General features: G+C 39.7%; 1 protein-coding gene across 3 annotated transcripts in view; it reads right to left on the reverse strand.

Moving 5' to 3' along the window:
* Positions 1-1,322: 1,322 nt before the first annotated feature.
* Positions 1,323-20,593, reverse strand: part of wnk1b (WNK lysine deficient protein kinase 1b) — a 120,845-nt gene continuing 101,574 nt past the window's right edge. For all 3 annotated transcript variants that reach the window (XM_041780634.1, XM_041780633.1, XM_041780635.1), the window contains 8 exons: positions 20,198-20,273; positions 19,976-20,105; positions 17,443-17,640; positions 17,083-17,175; positions 14,221-14,262; positions 12,401-12,573; positions 12,257-12,313; positions 1,323-8,886 (listed from right to left, as the gene is read on the reverse strand). In XM_041780634.1, the coding sequence (XP_041636568.1) occupies positions 8,443-8,886; positions 12,257-12,313; positions 12,401-12,573; positions 14,221-14,262; positions 17,083-17,175; positions 17,443-17,640; positions 19,976-20,105; positions 20,198-20,273 (1,213 nt within the window). In that variant the 3' untranslated portion in view covers positions 1,323-8,442. The remainder of the gene's footprint in view (positions 8,887-12,256; positions 12,314-12,400; positions 12,574-14,220; positions 14,263-17,082; positions 17,176-17,442; positions 17,641-19,975; positions 20,106-20,197; positions 20,274-20,593) is intronic.

A 20,593-nucleotide genomic window follows, 5' to 3' on the forward strand; every position in this document is an offset into this window, starting at 1 on the left:
CCTCAGGCCTCCTGTTGTCTGGGTTGACTGTTTATTTTCACTGTTACCATGGGGACAGATAGGAAGTGCAGATTCACACCTCACAACGAGCTGCTTCCTGATTGGTTTTGAAGCAAGAAGCTGTTTAAAATGGCCTGGATGACAGGAAAGAGTTTAGTAGGAGTAAAAGAGTTATTGAAGAGCAGTGCTGCAGCCTTGTGGAGAGGATGGGTACTGCAACAACAGGGAACAACTAGTACGATACTTAATATTGGCTGATCAGGATAAACTCGTGCACCATTTTATCTCACAGAGCCTTTTCTATCACTTTGAGATTTTATTTACCTCAAACAAAAACTGGCACTGCAATTTTTAAAACATGCAAAGCCACAATTTCTATGGTATGTGGAAATAAACACCTTTACGAATCACACTGTGCATTCTTAAGATCTTAATAATTATTTTCTGAATGCATTCTTTTACTGTTGTTTTAAGTACTTAACTATTGTGTCTTCTTAATGAGCCTTGTGGTGTGATGCATCTTGTCTAATAAAGTATATCCAATGAAAGGCTCTTGAAACCATTTAAACCCAAATATTAATGTAAAAGCTCAATGTATCAATTTAGTTTATTTCATACAAAACATTGTTCTCAAGAGAATACATTAAATGTTGTTTAGTTTATTTGCTGTAATCTCACCTATTTATTACAAAAAATCAAACTAAAACTTGTTGCCCAGTTCTGGGATAAGACAAAATCAGTGGTTCCCAAATTTCAGGCTTCAAAAGCCAAATCCTCCCAAGACTCAATATCAGTTTTAACCGTTAAATCCCTGAAAAAATACACCTACAGATGTTTATGCCTTGGTATAAGCTATTTGATTACAGACTTTTGCCATGATCTCAGTTTATATATGCCAATCTGATTTTGACAACCTCAGCGCCAAGACCAGGCATCGATTCTGCGACAAGTGCATCCAGGACTATAGCCTCTATATGGGTGCCTGCTCTACCCGCTGAGCTGAATTTGAAATGGATGTTTTACATTTTCACTTTCAGATAATTGGCATAAAAAGAATCTTATTTATTCATAAATTGTATAAGATAATTCTGACTTTAAAAATTTTACTAAAAAACAATAGATTTGTAATGTGATGTGTGAGCTGAATGTTTTATGTCCCGAATCATTACAATACATCTGACTGTCTGTGTGAGCGCTACCTGTCTGTCCATCTCTTTTTTGCTGCTGTCCTGGCTCATATCCTGTCCCTGTAAAAAAGACGAACACATAATCAACAGAAACATGACTTTGTCTCTCCTATTAAAAATCCAGTCCACTCAAAATCATTTAAACAACTTTTATTTATTAAGTTTTTACAAATAAAGTAACAAATTTCATTATGTTGTAGCGCAAAGCGCAAACTTTTTTAATATGAAGCTTGAACACTCTATACTTAGTGCAAAACATACCTTTAAAGGCTGCCGATGACTCCCTACATGTATTTCTTGATTTTCTTTCATTCATTCATCCATGTGTTTTTATTTTCAACCACTTTGTACAATGTCAAACAGAAACAAATGAAACCACTGAATTCAGTTAGGTGCCACTAAAGACATTAAAACTGCTGATAAAATGTGAGAAATAAAACATCAGTGAGAGCAGAAACATAATCAACATGTTTTCAGTAACAGTCTGTGGGAGAAACTGTCACTTTGCTCGAGACTCGACATCATCCACAGGAGCAAGCAGTGAAAAAACGGCAAAGAATGAAAGTCTGTGTTGATCTGAAAGGCATTTTGTACATGTGGGCACTTTAACAGTAAAAAGCAGAGAAGGAAAGTGAGTCCCAAACAGGCAAAAACTGTAAAACATGAAGTAAGAAAGAAAACAAGCACTGCTACACTGCATGAGTCCTTCCAATGTAACTTTAAATAATATTGCATTGCTTTATGTATCTTAAGTAACGACGTATAAACACTGCAAAACAGCATCAAACTTGTGGAAATCATAAGAGGCTCGAGCGTTTCAAAGTGAAAATCCAGGCGGTTACCTGTCAATCAAAGCAGCTCCAGTGAGAAAAAGCAGTTAAATACACTCTTTTTTAAAACTCTTCCTCTGATGTTTTCATTCCTCTGAAGTCAAATGGCACTGAGTTAAAGGTTTGACTTCTTATTACATCATGATAAACAGAATGCTCTCAACCAAAGCAAAGTGGCTCAATGATTATTCACAGCTTCAACCAAAGTTGCCTAGCAGTAAAAACGTTGCATTATTATTTAAATGGAAAATGCCAAAGAAAACAGGTGAAAGCTATGCTCTTGGTTCAAAGTAACACCTATTCCCAGCAAACAACAACAAACAAATAAGTGAATGTCTAGGTTTGTACCAGATATGCTTCATTCACACTGAAAATGAAAGAGGACAGGGTGTTAAAGGCCTTGAATCTAAACCCACCGTTATCACTTAACCATCATCACTATCAGTACAATCATAACCACCACCAACACCACCTCTAGCACTGTGACGCCCCATCTTAAAACACTTCTTTACATTCGCTCTGTGAGTGAAATCCCAATAGTGCAGCTGCAGAACAAAACAGCGGGAGCAGACTGAATAAGATTTGTCATACCTTCATGGTATGCCATGGTTTTTGTCCTAAAAGCAGAAGATGATCAGGCACTCCCTATGACATCTGTTAAAAGACAGTGTAGCCCTGCTGGTTTTAAATGCTTTTTGATATTAAAACATAAGACAGCAAATATATTTCTAACTCAGGTAAAAGTGGGTTATACCTAGCAAGATGACCCAAATCTCTTTTGCTGCTTTTGATGCAAAAAGCCCTAAAAACTTGTCAAACTTGTCAAACTACTCATCAACTTTTGACCATGAGTTAAGGGTCCACCATTGGCAAAAAAGGGACATTTGTTTGTTTTTATGTAAAAAGGCTGAAAAGGTTAATCCTGCATCCAAGCAGCAATCAGAACCTGGCAATCTTATTTTCTGACCAAAAAAAATATAAATGTATCATTAGTTGTGAATGTTTTCAGTGGAAAATGCAAAAAAGGCCATTTCTGCAGCATGTTGCTAAAAGCGCTCAACAGTGCTTGCCCATTTTTTGACAGCTGTTTCTGGAAGTAAATTTCCCATTCAAATCCTCCATAGATATTTTGAAATCTTAATATCAACATTTTAAAGTCCCTGTGAGGTGACTGAATAAAATATGTATTTTAGGTTTGTAGTATGACAGGCCACTGTGCTATGAACCACCAGGCCAAATTTCAGCCAGGAAAAACATCTCTGAGTATATAAAAATAAACTTCAAAATCAGGAAAAACAAGGCAGTAATTTTTTCTCTGGGATGGTGGGGGTGTGTTGCTTGTATGAGCTGAAGCACGACCGCTTGCAAGAAATACAATACTCTCAAATAAATAATAATAATTTAAAAAAAGCTATGACCTGACTGGAGAAATCGTCTGTCTGCTACGCCACAACTCTCCTTTTAAAGCCACCAGAGAAACAATCACATTTATGTCACGACAGACACAGTTCTCTCTCCATGTTATAAGACGTCTGCTGAAAACACTCCATTTCCTGATGCTGCTCTCCAAAAACAGAAGTCTTCAATGCATTGGAGACTTTTACTGTGACAGACTTGGCAGGAATAGACCGTGTTTATCATCAGATACTTTACTAAACTTTAGCATTGTGACGCTAAGAGACATGAGGGATTAAAATGTTTATGCTTTGAGAGAGACAAAGCCGCAGTCTGCTTCTTTTAATCGTCCAGGACCAAAGACAAGTATAACATGGATTAAAACATACCTTCAACAGGTAAGATGTTTTTTTCCTGCTGCATCTGGTTTAAGGAAAAATAGACTAGCACTCCAGCAATTAGCCTGCCCCCTAACCTTACAGTGAACTCTGATCAGGGTGCAGATGCCTGGCTCAGTGCCAGAGCAGACAGACAAAAGTTGGGGATTAGATTGACTGTTTTCTGGCACAAATCTCTCTGTTATGATACTTTTAATGAGCTGTAGGATGATAAATTTGGGAAATTTACCTCACGATGGAATGACGAGTCCCTAGACGAGAGGTGAAAAACTTTCTAAGGGACTAAATCAAAAATTCAGTCACAAACTGATCTCAGTGTTTTCACATGTTTACATCAACCTTGTTTCAACATATCTAGTATGTTAAGAAACAAATTTTGAATTTTACTTTATAAGGACTTTAATGCATGAGCCAAGCTAGCCAGCTACCTATGCACTCTATTGATTTTAAAACATTTAATTTGGCGCAAAACGGCATTCGAATTGGAGAAAAAAGGCAAAGGCACAACACCGTGCACACACTTGTTGATGAGGATAAATGAACTACATATCCCATAAACCATTGCAATTCCTTTTATTTGTTGTTAAGGATAGTTTTCAAACTTTCAAACCATATTTATAACTTGTCATGGGTGGCTTATATATTGCTTCATACTACTGAGACATAATTAGTCTAGGATTGTGGGTACTGTGGTTGTACTGAGATCAAGAATAAACTATGGCTGTGTCTGAAACCACACACTCACTCCCTATCCACTATATTTATGAGCAGCTAGTGGACTATATTGTGGACTCAACTGCAAAACACAAAAATGATTTTGGACACTACTCTGGCTGCGGGCGATGATGTCATCGTTGTCTTGCATTTAAAACATTTAGCAACAACAGCGTGTAGGTTTCCATGACAACAGCTGAGGATTGAAATTAACGGTTGAATTTCACTTAAAACTGGTATCAAACGTAATGTATTTTCAGAAAAAATAAAAATACTAATAGAAAAAAGTTTTGTGACTTGGAAAAATAGTAGAGATTGGGAAAATAGTATACATTTTTGTGTGTATTATCTCTTATTTTGGCATGTAGATGATGATCTCAATTCTTGTAATCATCATGGGGGAAAAAGTTACTTTGTTTTGAATCCTTAACACTTTCTTACAGATTGAATACTTTGGTTAAAACCAACTAAACAAAACTCGTTCGTCCGTCATGCTTGAGAGCAGCAACCTCGATGCATGATGGTAAATAGTGCTTGGCTAATGACCATCGGTTTTTCGCTACTTTACACAATGCATTGTGGGACAGAACGAGCGCACTTCATAGTGAATTGTGAGTGATTTCGGACACAGCATATGTTTCTCTTAAAGAGGTTGATATTTTGCAAACTTTTGTCTTCTACAGGAGAATAAAACAGTCTTCCAGACTCTAACTTGTGGTCACTTGGATACCTCTGACAATATGCCTAAAAATTAAATCAACTATGGAGAGAATGAACTGGATTTTACCAATTAGACCATGCTGTTGAACTTAATTGCTTCATCTGATGCCTACCCCGCCTTCAGCAATGTTTAGATGTGAATAACAACGACACAGAAATGTCCAGTCTTCTTCCTGATGGTCTTGTTTGCTTTAAAAGCTCATACTGAGGTCTCAGTATTAATTTTAGTCTGTTTCATAACCAGCAAAGACTTCTCTTAGGAGCTTTAAAATGTTTGTTACTGCACTGATTGGTGCCTACTGTCAATGTGTTAACATAGTACAGAAACTCAAAGTTTTCAGGGGTTTTTGGTTCAATTTCAAACTGCTGTGTTGTTGTGACTTTACTGTAAGGTTTGTGCCAAAGTCTGCACTCACTGTCACTCAATGGTAAAATTGTGCTCAAAGCAAGAGCAACCAATTCTAATCAGAGGCCACATCACTATTTTTTTGGTAAGAGAGAAACTCAACTAGAGAGACACACCAAACATAAAAAAGGGAGTAATTTCCAATGCGTCCTCTGTTGACTGAATCTTGCTCTTGTGCCTCTAAAGTACAGAGTTGTCCAAGCTTCAAATACAATCTTCAACAACTCCCTCCTGAAAAAATAAATGCATCTCTTTTCCTCCAATATCTACATTTAAAACCCTGAAAATGGCACTTATAAACTCCCACATTCCCTCCATCTCCATCTTTTAATCATGTAGGTGGTGTAACCGGGCCAAAGTCACAGTCATGCCTCTGCAGAGGTCAATCTCATTGGCTTAAATTGCAGCAGAGTTTTGAATCCAACTTGTGGAGCCATTCAGGCCTTTGAGTTAAAAAAAAAGAGAATTAACCAGAAGCCAGCTGTAGCACACACATTAGCAGCTAACAACAGATGGAATTACAGCATCTACAACCATCTACTGCAGGCTCAACTGACTTCAAAGTGACACCCCTAAAATCTCTCCACAAAGGCTGCCAAGTGTGCTTACGTTAACCTAAAGTCCTCGACCCCCTATGAAACAAGCAAAAGGAAAGATGCAAGGCACTAGTGATGCCTCCAGATTTCACCAGAGGCTCTAGGTGGTGGTGGGGGGTCGGGGGGAAGCAAAAGAAAAAAAAGACAGTTTTCAAGTACATTAAAATGGACACCATTGGTTTATACATTCACATTCATCTAACAGAACCAGGGGAGAAAGGGAAGAGGAGGGCTATTTAAAGTGTCTGATATATAAGTACTGTATTAAGAACAAAATAGCTAGCATTCCTTTATTATCTAAATATCAACTATCCTGCCGTTCACCCCGATTGTTTTTTTTTTTTCTTTCTTTTTTGATTGGGCGATGAGGTGCGTTAACCTTCGGTTCAATCAGTATTTCATAAACTGCAGTGAAGATGAAGTAAGGCATTTTTTTGAATAAATTCCTTGGAAACAGGGTGTCGGATCAGTTACTGATAAGAGGGATTCTTTTAGGGTTTTTCACATTTTTTTGTTTGCTGAATTTGCAGTGAACTGAAAGTGAATGCACCCCAACACCATTCTGTTTGCTTTGTTTTCTTTACACCCTAAAACTAATGTTGTCCAACAACATTGGCTAAGAATAGACAATAATCACAGTGTTTCCACATCGAACAACGATGTGTATTTGTATAACAGGTCCGTCGACAGAACACGTTCTTGTTTTTGTTTCTTTTTAAATAGAATAATAATCATAAACAACAATAATTATGACATTAATGTACATAGCGATCAATCCGCCACAATAATGAAAGAAAACTAACCCTAAAGAGAACTGAGTCTGTGTGAATGTGTTAAACTGCTGCTACGCCTCAAACAGTGTGCGTGTATTTACAGGAGTCTGAGTGAGTGTATGCAGGTGTTTTTCTCATGTTTTGTGTGAGTGCAGTGAGCCAAATAAACCCCAATGAAATGAAATAAAACAACAAAATGGAATCATAACAGCTAACGTTCTAAAAAAATAAACACAAACTGTACAAGGACTCGATATTACTCTGATAACAAGGCCACTGTTTCACGCCGAGTCCGCTCACGTTTTCTCTAAAAGGTTTCTGCTGTTATTGCTTCGAATGGCAACAGAGAGGCGGACAGAAGGAGGGAGGGGAGGGAGAGGTGGAGTCGTGATGGTGAAGAGGCGTTTGCTGTTTAGAAGCAGCTGTCACGTTCATTCAATACTTTAGCCAGAGAGAAAGAGAGCATCAAAAAACAGATGAGGTGTTTGACTGTCATCTGCTCTTGCTTTTCTTTCTCACCTCCATCTCTCACCATCTGCTTGAGCACTTTGCCAGAACACAGAAGGAGCAAGACAGAGATGGTAACAAGCTGTCATGACTTTTACTCAAGCTAACAGGTGCTGGACTACCTCTAACCACTTCAGGCAGCTCACATCCTTTACATTTCAATGCGTGTTTGGTTTGTTTTAGGGGTTTTGTTAATGCTTCAAATGGTTAAAAAATATATCCAAATCATGTATACTGAGGAAAAAGCTCTTTTTGAGCTTCTAAACACGTCCTGGAGACGTCCTCCAACTCTTTTAAGCAGCTTGCTCTGCCTATCACACCCATCTCTAAATCCACAAGTTGCCTCTATGTTTATACCAATTTCTCAAATTTGAATCACCAGCATCCTTTCTATCTTCTTTAAAGCTTAAGAATTTTTTAAAACATCCAGCCCATCAAGCAACTTCAGCCTGACAAGCTATTAAGAGCTGCTGTGTGGACACGAGAACTAAGTTTGGTTTCCTCCCCCTCAAAATGACCTAACATCTCCCCTACAGTATCTCAGAGGTCGACTGACCTGCTTCACACAGATTTGAGCATGAAATGGAACAAGTGCGATCGAGCAATAAGTGCCTCAACACAACAACAGTTACTAACACCGACACCGCACCCTGTCAATACCTCTTTGGCCTTTTTACATTGCACTCATGAGTCTTTTTAATTCATCTTTGAGCGTTTGGCTGGCTGTCACAGGCCGATCACATCAGGAGGGGAGATTATGTGACTGCATCTGTGACAGCTCCTCACACATATGGATGGATATTTCTCCTCTTCTGTTTCTGTTTCCTGCAGCCACTTCAGACTCTACGCTCATAACACTCTGCTGCTCTGTTCGGTCTAGCCGGGCCGTGATTCACTCCAGCCCTCTCCCCCAGCCCTACGTCGTCCTCAGATTGGGCCCTCCAGGGTTGCTGACAGACTTTTGCAAAGCGTTGGCAAGATGGAAAGCCTGGAGCGGACCCTGCCCTGGGATCTGGCCCTGACCTCCTACTGAGACTGCTGGGTAAGGGCCAATGGGCTGGGAGGTGCTGACCAGTAGGGGCCCGGGCTGTCCGGGGGCCTGATGTGGGGTGGGGAGGCTATGGGCAGGACCGGACCATTGTGCACTGTAGGCAGCAGTGGGGGTGTAGTGGATGAATTGGGGAGGCTGGGGTTGGGGTGGAGTGGAGGAGGCGGGTGGGTGGCACAGGGAGCCTTTACGGACAGCCAGAGAGGTAGCCGTGGTGGGGTTTGAGGGGAGGTGGGCGGAGCCCCCGATGCTGCTGGCACACAGCTGGCTGGGGGCAGAGAACTTCCTGCCCAGATTGGCGGACTGGATCACCTAGAGAGAAGAGTTTGTTTACCCTTAGTTTTGCATTTCTTTATTTTAATTCAATCAAGCATAAAAATATACATTTTCCTGCCTAGAAATACTTAACTTTGGTTTTAAAATTTGGAAAAAAAAAATCAACAGGAAAAATAATAATACCTTAGAAGAACTTTTTGAACAAATCAAAATAAAACATCAGATCATAAATAAAGTACAGTGTTACCCCCTTGGATGTTTTACTCTTTTATTGATTTGATAAATCAATCACGGTCAATATAATCTGGTTTATTTCACCAAAAAAAACCTCGGCAATTTCAAAGTGAAGTAGTATTATCAATTAAACTGCATACATATTCACTACCTTTAAATTGACTGACTTAATTCAACAAAGTCCAGCCAACTGGTGCTAGCATTCTCACACTAAGTGAAATAGGGATCACCTGAGTGCAGTGATTGTGTCTCAGGTGTCTGTAGTATGAAGACACCTGTGTCTGGAAGGTCCAGTTGCTGGTTAATCAGTATTCCTGGCAACCATTACATCATGACCACAAAAGAACACCCAAAGCAAGAGAAAAAGTTACTGAAAGGTATAAGTCAGTGGTGGATACAAAAAAAATCTCCAAGGCACTGGACATCCTCTGAAGTTCAGTTAAATCAATTATAACAAATAGAAGGAATATGGCACATGAAAATCTGCCAAGATCAGGTCATCCTAACAAATTGAGGGACCATGCAAGAAGGAGACTAGTGAGGGAAGCCACCAAGACACTTGTGACTACTGTGAAGGAGTTACAAGCTTCAGCAGCTGAGATGGGGGACACTTTGCAAACAATAACTGTTGCATTGGGAGAGTGGCAAAAAGAAAGCCTCCGTTGAAGAGAACTAATTTTAAATCCCAACCACAGTTCGCCAAAAGACATGTGGGTGAGTCCATGGTCAAGCAGAAGAAAGTTCTTTGGTCTGAGAAGACCAAAATGTTTCTTTAGGCCATCAGACAAGATACTATGTTTGGTGGACACAAAACACTGCATATCACCACAAACACACAATCTGCATGTGAAGCATAGTTGTGGAAGCATCATGCTGTGGGGATGCTTCTCAGCAGCTGGCCTTAAAGGTTTGTAAAGATAGAGGATAAAATGAATGCAGCAAAATATAGGAAAATCCTGGAGGAAAATCTTATTTAGTCTGCAGAAGAACTATGGCTTGGGAGAAGATTTATTTTCCAGCAAGACAATGAGCCAAAGCATACAGGGAAAGCTACAAAGAAATGGTTTAAAGACAACTAGATGAATGTTCTGGATTGGCTGAGTCAAAGCCCAGACCTCAATCCAGTAGAGAATTTGTGGCTGGACTTGAAAAGGGCTGTTCACACCTAATCCCTGTGCAACCTGACAGAGCTTGAGCAGTTTTGCAGAGAAGAATGGAGTAAAATTGCAGTGTCCAGATGTGCAAGACTGATTGAGACCTATCTACACAGACTCAGTACTGTGATTGCAGCCAAAGGTGCACCTACTAAATACTGACTTTGAGGGGGAGGTTTATTTATGCAGTCACTTCATTTTACATTACATATCTTCATTGTTATGTAAAAATCGGTTTTGTCTTTGACATGGAGGAGGTTTCTTAGTTAACAGTTTTGTCAAAAAAGCCCCAAAATATTGACCCTGATTGATTTATAAAATCAATAAAAGGGTAGAACATCCAAGGAGGTGAATACATTTTAAAGGCACTGTATATTTAAACCTGCAGCATATCTATCTATACCAGCCATCCCAAATGCTGGCCCACGGGCCACTTCAGGCCCGCCAGCAGGTGTCATCTGGCCCATGAGACATTTGGGAAAAAAGATGGAAATTTGAAAAAATATATTAATTTTTAATTTTTACCCTCTTCGGTGTTAAAAATATAAATTTTCACTAATTTATCATGATCTTTCTCTAATTATAGCAAGGAAAGGTCGTAATACTATGCAATAAATGAGTTAGATATGGTACATTGAACTCTCTTTAGAGCAGGGAGGAGCATCATAAAAAGACACATGACAGAGTGGCAGCAGCGCAACTTCATCACCTCAACTCTGCAAACATGCTGCCCAAAAAGAGGCTGATACAGACTGCATGATTTTTTAGACTGAAGGAGAAGGATTTATCGTGTAATTTAATATTGATTATTTTGCTGAAGATGAAGAATTTAACCCTGTGCACAGCTGCAGACTCTCACTGAGTCCAGCCCTTCCCGCACATCTGACTAGTTTTCTGTATCTCAGGCCTTAACAATGTTTTTGCGATGTAAAACCGAACTTCTATGCCTGTGGGGGATTAAAACAGCTGCTCTCAGGATAGCAACCACTTTCCCTGTATAACTATCCGTCAGCCACAAACGCAGCATATCTTTCTTTGGTGATTCAATTTAATGTCAGCCTGATTTAATCCCTCATAAAGAATATGTAATGCCAAATTAATATAAACTACATTTATTTACATACAATTCAATTTTATGTCAACAAGACGTGCAATTATGGTCTTGATCACTTACATTTAAAGAGGACACAGTTTATAAGTCCTACGTGTTTAACTCCAGGTCTCGTCAAAAAATGGTAAAAATTACTCTCATAACAATAAAACAAATTGTTTATAACTAAACATGTAATCCTAACCTGGACACAGGCTGTCCTGTGACATGAAAGATCAGCATTTTTGGTCTTGGTGCTGAGCTCACACACATAATTACGCACGGAGATGCGCCACTTCATGACGCGCGCAGGGAAGTCAGGGGGACTCAGAGAGAACGCGCATGCAGAAGAACAACTGTTGTGGCTCAGACATGTGCGTAAAAGTCAAGTTTTCACTCAGTAGGTGAGGGTTTGTAGCAATTGAAACAATCTCAGTGTCTAATCAGATATTGTGGACGACAGGTTGCCATTTTAAAGCCATAAACAGGCATGCTGAATAAATGTTTATAATCAATATTCCAGTCTTCCATATTCCAGCGGGTCCTAAAAATGTTAAAAATGTGTAAAAATTCCCACCTGATACAAGGACAGCATATTTATGACCGACCTGTTTAGATTACTTGCAAATAAATCCTCTGTCTAGAGTAGCTAATTAAGCCATACTCTGTGTGTGTATATATATGTGAAGAAATCAAGAAATCATGTCTGGCCCTCGGCTTTCTGTCCTTGAAAAATTTTGGCCCCAAGGAAAAACTAATTGGGGAACCCTGATCTATACATTGCAGATACACTTTTTGAACCATTATCTCAACTTGTTTCTCAAAGTGGTTATTTGGTAAACAGGCAAGTATTTCATAGTTGATTTTTGTCCTAGCCCTCCCTTTGATTAATCCAGTCACGTAGTGATATAAGCATTTTTAAACTGACCTCATAGCTGTGTCCTTGTGCTGGGGCCTGCTGCAGCTGTTTGGCACTCCTCTTCCCCTGAAAAGTGAAACATCTTAATCGGTTAAATGAACAAGGAATCAGACACTCCTAAGTAGTAAAATAGCTAATAAAATAACAGCAAACCTGTGAGAGGTTCATGGCATCTCTGGCCCAGTTGTCCACCAGTTTATGGAGGTCGTCTGTGAACGTTCCTTTTCTCTGGTGGGGGGCTGATATGTTAGGAGGCAGACTCTGAGATCCACTCTGACTCTGACCCAAAACGCCTGACCCGCTCACTGCATTGGTGCTGTTCGTCCCTGCAGAGCGGAAGAGAAGACGAAGAGCAAGACAATATGAGATTTTATTGAAAGAAGAAGATGCTGATGGTGTTTTATCTGAATTCATGAAATGTGATTTCTGTCCTAACTATGAGCGGGGCTGTTACATGGCGACAGAGGCTGCTCGGGGCTTTTTTTTTAAGTTGGGTCAGCATGATGGCATGGTCTAGTTGTTTAGTTGTAAAGATGGAGATAATGCTGAGTACCACTATGAAGAGTTATATTTTTGTAAACATAAACGGGCACTTTCAGAACCATTTTGCACACCCAGCAGCATTCATTCATGAAATGCTGCAACACTAGAGTTGTTGTTGTAATTATTCATTTGACCACAAGATGGCGATTAAGGTCTAAAAGAGCAGCTAGTTTGCTTTCTGCCAAAATTTAGGGTCAAAGTAAAAAATAAACAGCACAAATAGTTAGTTAATTACTGCTAATTTGTGTCGTTAGCTCTATTTCTGTTTTTCTCCCTTTGTTTTTGTCATTTTCTGTTGGTTTGTGTCATTTTGTTGTTTTTGTAATTACTGTTTACTACTTCATTTGTAAAAGTCATTCTGCATATTTTGTAGTTTGTTTATCTTTTGTAGGTCTTCTTGTAGTCCATTAGTGTCTTTTTATAATAAAGCTGTGCCTATATCTGGTATTTCTGTGTATTTATAACAGTAATTTTGTCTTTTTATTGATATTCATATCTTTTATTGTTTTATTTGAACCTGGCTTTCTGTTTGTTTGTGGCCTTTTGTCTCCAATATTTGTAATGTGTTTGTCCTTTGTATCTATTCCTCCAGAGGAAGAATATTAAATTATCTTACAGCGCTCTGTAATGTGTTCTGCTGGTTTCACTTTTCCACCTGAAATAAAGTTTCACCTCAATCAACCCCAAAACAACGGATATGGAGATGTTAAACATGAACTGTTAAACATATCCTTTAGCCCATGGTGAGAGAACATAAACCCTATCAATCAAGAATATTTTACCTTCATGAAAAATGCAGAATATTCATTTCCTGCCTGTACCATAATTTCTACATAATGAAATCATCAGTCACATTCTCTAAGGTCTGTTTGACACAAGAAAACAGAATTTGTAGGATAAGCCAACAGGCACTGATCATACAGCTGGTCTGATAAAAACTGTCATGTCATGCTAAATAAAATGGAGGAAAATAAGAATGGGGAGACGCTGAGTCATGACTGACTGCAGCAGCATGGAACTCTGGGAAATGAAGTCATGATGAAGGGTGAAATAAAAAGGGAAGGGTAAAGTGGGTAACAGGAGTTGAGGTATGTTAGAGTGTGTGCGTGTTTTTGCATATGCATGCACTGTGAGTTTCAGTCTGTTATGGCAGCCCAATTCAGTCATTCCAATCCTTAAATGTGGAGTTATTGATTATCCAGTGTCAATCATTGTGCCTTTAATTTAGAAAAATTTCACAAAGGGAAATTATTCAGTGTCTGTGCACTGAAACAACTGAATTGAACTGAAACCTGGCCCAGGATCAATGTTTAAACATTAAGGAGTGATAATTAAAAGAACAGGAGGAAGCGTGGGAGAGCAAGTGCAAGGATGGAGGACAGATGGATGGAGGGACGGAGGGAGGAAGGACCAAAAAGAGCGATAATTACTACAGAGCTGGTTGCAGGGGCAGACTTTTTTCACCATCTTCCCTGTGCGGCCGGAAGACAACGATCGGAGGATTGGGAGAGAGTCAGAGTTAAACCCCGCCCACAAACACCAGACAACCAAACACAATGCATCCCAGCACGGTAACTGGAGTTTAAAGTGACATTCTGGGGTCGAGTTGCCCAATAACATCCATGTTTGGCACTTTTTAACCAGTGCAAAGATTAATACTCTACATGTAAAGTGTGAGGAAGGTGTTAAATGTGTTTGAAGTGTTTAAAATTAAAAGTTAAAGGCAGAATAAATAAATATATGAATAAATAATGATTTTCTCTGACAAGGTATTTATAGATTTTCAACCCTCTTGGTTGACACCAACTGCAGCAGTACCAGAGAAGATTTGGACTTAATAGAGTCTTCACAGACTCCTTTAAAGTTCTGCCTGTGTTGTGTCTTTAAGTTTTTGGGTAACCAACCCCGGGTTCTGAGTCCTCTCCACAGCTCGCAGGGCCACACCAGAACTGGGTCTAAATTAAGATTCATGTTCAGTCTACATCAAAGTTTCCACATCTCTTTTTTGGCTCAAGGCCTGAATAGAGTTAGATGAAACTTGAGGGTAATCTTTTTCTGTATCATAAAAATAAATTCTGATCTATGAGACCCAGGTCTGTCTCTCTCCCCTCCTGGCTGTGCAGTGTTTAAGGGAACAGGTGAGAGAGACAAGAGGGGTGAGGAGAGGGAGTGAGGGAAGGAAGGGGGAGAAAGGCTTCGAGCTGCAGAGGGTTCAGAGGCATTCATAAACATCTCTACATCAGGCACAAAACATTCAACCAACTCTACATATCATGTTTTAATATGATCTGAGGAAAAAGTATTTTAACCATGAAAAAAATAAAACTAATAATGGATGCACAGTACTGAGCAGAACTGTGCTTGACTAAGGAATAAATGCTGTTAATTACATTTGAATAAAAAGAATAATGTTTTCTATAAAAACAAAAATATATAGTAGAAATCTCAAGTCATCAGGTCTTCACTTGTCTTCCTGTTCATTTTCTTCTTTTGACCAGAGATTGGAAGTGGCGACAGTGTCATGAATCTCTAACTTTTACAGACCAGACATGAAATTCACTGGAAGTTGTTCTGCTTGTAATGCAGCAGCTGCTTAAAACTCTACTTTAAGAGATGTTTGACAGTTAACAAGTCAGCAAAGAGGATAAGCACAACTGTTTGAAGATACACTATAAGGACAAAAGTATTTCGCCACACCTGTTAATTATTACATTCAGGAGTTTCAAACAGACCTGTTGCTGCATAAAGTCAAGCACCTAGCCATGCAGTCTCCATTTGGACACATTTGTGATACAAAATGGGTCGTTCTGAAGAGCTCAGTGACTCCAGTTGTGGTACTGTGATGGATGCAATAAGACAGCTCATCACATGTCATCACAGCTGGACATTCCACAGTCAGCTGAAAGTGAAATTATTAGAACTTGGAAGTTTTTAGGAAAAACAGCAACATAGCCACAAAGCAAAAAATCAGAGAGTGTGCCAACAACTGCTAAGAGACATGGTGCATAAAAGTCACCAATGCTCTGCTGATTCCATAGCTGAAGAGTTCTGAACTTCCTCTAGCATTAATGTCAGCAAAACCATGTAAGCCTCATATCATCAAGTCCAACGACAAGTGTCAGATGGAGTGGTATAAAGCAAACAATGGACTGTGGAGCAGTGGAGACATGTTCTTTGGAGTGGCGAATCACGCTTCTGTTTGGCAGTCAAATGGGCAAGTGTCGGTTTGGCAGGTAGGCCTGCTTATCTCTAGTGAAAGTCAATCTCAATTCTTCTGTATACCAAGACATTTTGGACAATGCTATGCTGCCAACTGTGTGGCAACAGTTTGGGGAAGTCTCTTTCCTATTCCAACATGTCTGTGCCCCAGTGCACAAAGCAAGGACAATAAAGACATGGTTTGATGAATCTGGTGTGGAAAAACATCCATGCCTGACCTCATAGATGCTCTACAGAATGAATGGGCACAAAACACTCCAAACTGTTTTGAAAGCCTTCCAAGAAAATATATCAAAGTACATGTATTTGAATACAATGTCATTACAGCCCCTGTTGGTGTAAGGCAGCTTTACTTTTGTCCATATAGAGTATGCACGCGAACAGGACTGGATTCTAGCATTAAATGTACTGTTACTCTCACTTTCCTGTCACAGATGTCCAGATTGAAATGAGACATTTTATTGGGCAGAATAAAAGAAAACTAGCCAGTGATTTGGGTCTTTACACTTCATGTTGAGCACTGAGAGGTACAGGCTTAAATGGTAGTGAAATGACTGTTAACAGCCTTTTAAAGTGTCACATTAGACAGTAACTGTGGCCTTTCTATCATCTTGATGATGCTACTATTTTATTTCTAGCAGTGCTGTTATCTCTCTGCCAAAATCACACCAAAGTTGGCACTGAAAGCAAAGTTATGTAAAGCATTAACTTTTTCAAAAGAGAAAGAGAGATTTAGGAGAGAAGTGAAAGATTTGTTAGAAAAAAGCGTCCTGAAGTTGGTGTTAATCTATTTCTTTAAACAACATTTTCAGCTTTAAAGGGGCCTAAAGTATACGTTTTAAAATTTGCAAAGGTGGTCAAAATTATTAACTGATTTCGTAAAGGTAACTGTTTGGAAGACAACAAATTGCTGTTGATCACAGGTGATATCCTCCTTTAATGTAGGAAGCTTATTGGAAGACAGGACGACCATGACTCGACAGATAAAGTAGAAAAAATTAAAGGAACAAAAGTTAACCAAAGTGAGTAAGGATGAGGAGTGAAAAGAGAAGAGCAAAGGAAGCGTTACACACAAAGAGCCAAGCAGGGCGTACTCAGAAAGCGCGTCCTCCTGCCGCCAGGCTTGAAGGCCAAACGCTCCGAACCCCAGCTGAACTTTACACAGCCTGAAGAGAGGGAGAAGGGGAGGAAGAGGAGGAGAGATGAAGAAACAGAGAGTAAAGAGAGAATAAGAGGAGAGAACAGGAACAAAGAGACAGAAAAAGAGACAGACAAGACAGAAGGAAGACACAAATTCAAGATGTGAGAAGTGTCTTGTGTGAGTGATAAAGACAAACAGACTGCATGCATTTGTGTTTGTTTGCATTCAAAGTGTTTTTCATATTGTGCGAAGGTGATGGGGCCTGCTGCAGACTGTATGGTCTCATGCCTACCTGGGGTGGGAGCACACAGGCTGGGCACAGACAGCGCCCCCTCGCTGGTGTATGCAGAACACAGGTTGTTGCTGGAGGGAGAGGGTTTGAGAGGCTGGAGCATTGTGCTGCCGCCCGAATCAGCTAATCCTCCCGGGGTTAACAGAGCCAGCTGGCCGGGGTACATGGTGGGAACGCTCTGGGCGGATAAAGTGCTGCCTGGAGATAGCACAAGGCATAGGCAGGAGAGGACAGGACAGGGAGGACACAACGCAGAGATCGACACACAGAAACACAAAAAATAACAGACACGTGAGACAACCGTCACCCCAGATATCACACAGACACCGATACACACACAGAGAGCACAGAGAGGGAGACAGACGGAGAAAGCAGTCAGAAATGTTTAAGCTCCGAGCCTGCTCCAGCACACACCAACATGCACATGTAACCAAGCAGATTAACACACACACATGTATGTGCACATAGATGCATAAACACAGAGACGGGGTAAAGTAAGAGTGAATGTTTTTTACAATCCTGACTACTATGTAGGGTTTTGCCATCATGCTGACGTTTTTTATTAGTAATGTTTTTGGTGCATGGTTCAAAATTCAGTCAACATATTACATATCACTTAAAAAACTGACAGTTTGCTGGTAGCCAAAACACTGAGGTTTAGAAAGTATTATTGACAACCCGAGTTAGCATGACTGCATTTGATGTTCGTCAAAGTTTTTTGATTTTGGACAATAGTAGTGTTAAAATTGTAACTCAACCCTCAGACCATTTTTTCTATAAAAATCTTTGTATATGGGGATTTAGTACTACTGGCTATAAAGACATAGCAATTTCCTACAAAATGGGAGATACGTTTATGGGTACGACACCCATATATTTGGTGTTTTGTTGTTTCTGTTGTCCCTCTCCTCTTCCTGCTTTTCACCCACCCCTACCCCTTCTACTAGTCCTTTCCAACACCAGCGCAACGTCAGCAGATGGCTATCAACATGAGTCTGGTCTACTCAACAGACCTGTCTGTTGATGGAAAGTTTTTGTTACCCCTTAACAGGGCTTAATACAGATAGGGATGTGCCCAGTGATTAACACTGGTCTATATTATAAAAGGCCACAACAGAGAGTACAGTGTAGACCTGCCCTCTTTGTAAAGTGTCTTGAGATAACTTTGGTTATGCATTGGGGCTATGCAAACAAAAACAGACTGATTGATACTGTTGATCAGTTGGGGTCCAAACTTTACATTTTAGCACAGTATTTAAATTCTAAATTTTGTGAGGAAATGTGCAAAGAGACTACCCTTCAAAGGCTGAAACTGCCTGCAGCAACTGAATTGTTTTTTGAAATATGCCTATTGGCAGCTGTGTAGCCTGTGATGCTCAACAGCTCACACTTTCCCTGATTGTTAACTTCACTTGTAGCAGACTGCTAAAATTCATGGCTACACAACCAGAGACTTTACTGAGACACAACAGGAGAGTGGGTAATATACTGCTGTTCCCCAAAATTGCAAATTAGGTAAACAGTGTTTTATTAAAGGTACAATGCATAAAAGTGGGAACTTTAGCAAACATCTAACAGTCAAGGTCTAGTTGCAAAGCTCACTTCTGGTGGTAACTGGTTGTTTTTTTGTGATTCTCAGGATTTACTGAGCTTTCTCAAAAATACCAATAAAACTACAGAGGAAACAATGAATAAAATATGTTATCACATCTTTCAGGACTTATAAATATTATGTTTGAATCTTATCAAGTTTGTTCCACTAAATGCCCCTAAGCTAGGTATTACAAACTGTACCTTTAAAACAAGTTTGATAATATACTTGCTTGTGTCCTCTACATGATCATATATTTTTGCCCCCCCATTCAAACTGTCTGTTGTTTCAAAGTTCTGTTAAATTTAATAGTTGCAGCAGAATGTGGAAGTTTCACAGGCAAAGGCAGGCTCAGCCAATCAGTGACGTCACTGTGACATTCTTGAATTGTGGGTATTGTAGTGCTGTAGCAGAAATAAACCATGTTATGCTAAGATGAAAGGAGGTTGATAACATACTAACATGAGTCGTCAGCATGACCATATATTATTGTTTCAGCTCATGGTTAGTCTACCTTGAATGGTTATGATGGTATGGCTTATTAAATGAAAAGCAGCATAGACTGAGTGATGTTGTGGCTGATAAGGGCAATGGGAAGAGGGGAGTGGGTGGGTCTTTCCTCCTGGTCTTTCCAGTCCTGTTCTTACTGTATTTCTTAAATTCCAGGGTAGATGCACCTCAACTGATTTTGAGGTGAAGTTACTCTTTAGAAGGACTTCTTCAGAAATTAGATACTGCTGCTGTTCTTCCTGACATGTGTTTTCTATAAGCAACATGAACATAATCTTACCTTCTACATTTGGGGAAGTTTTCCCATTTTTGTATCACAAATCCTGGACTAATTAAACCAACCACTGACTGACTACCTTTTCCTGGATATGAAGAAACTAGTGTTTGTTTGTGAAACAATTCTTTGATATGAATATTTTAAACGAAGCGTACCTGGCTGTAAAGGGCTCTTACTGCCATGCGTGGAGCTGGTTCTGGACGATTTGGAAGATTTGCTTTTGGTTGGTCGTCTCCGTCTGCCAGTCAGATTCATAACTGGAGGGAGCACTGCTGCTGGAGGAACCTGCACCAAGACCAAAAAAAAAGTCTTCAGCTATGCCCTGAATGTGTTATCTATGTCTGTGCTATCTACACTGGTGTAGTAGAGTAAGTTACCTTTCCAAGCTTGGTGAAGAGGTTTTCTATTTCCTCCCTCTGGCGAGAATGGAGCGCTTGAATCTCACGCATGTGCCTGTTGGTAGATAAAGAGAATTAAAAAAGAGGAAATGAAAAACTGATTGACTTCAGAAAGAAAGAGATAACAAGGGTAAGTAAGCAAAGAGAGAGGAGGGGCTCTGTTCTAAGAAGCCCTGAACATATCCTTTCAAGAAAAGAGGATAGAGAAAGAAATAATGAAGTAAAACTGGTGGTTAAGTTTGTTCTTCAAGGAAAAAGGAAGAAAGAGAAAGGAGAGGCAGAAGACAGCTTAGACATTTTGGGGGGCACAGAGGTAAAAATAATCTAGTTTTCCTCAGAAGTTAACCTGAGTTGAGAGAAATGTGTTGAGTGGAC

This window comes from Cheilinus undulatus, linkage group 23 (assembly GCF_018320785.1).
Source record: "Cheilinus undulatus linkage group 23, ASM1832078v1, whole genome shotgun sequence".
Taxonomy (NCBI): Eukaryota; Metazoa; Chordata; class Actinopteri; order Labriformes; family Labridae; genus Cheilinus; species Cheilinus undulatus.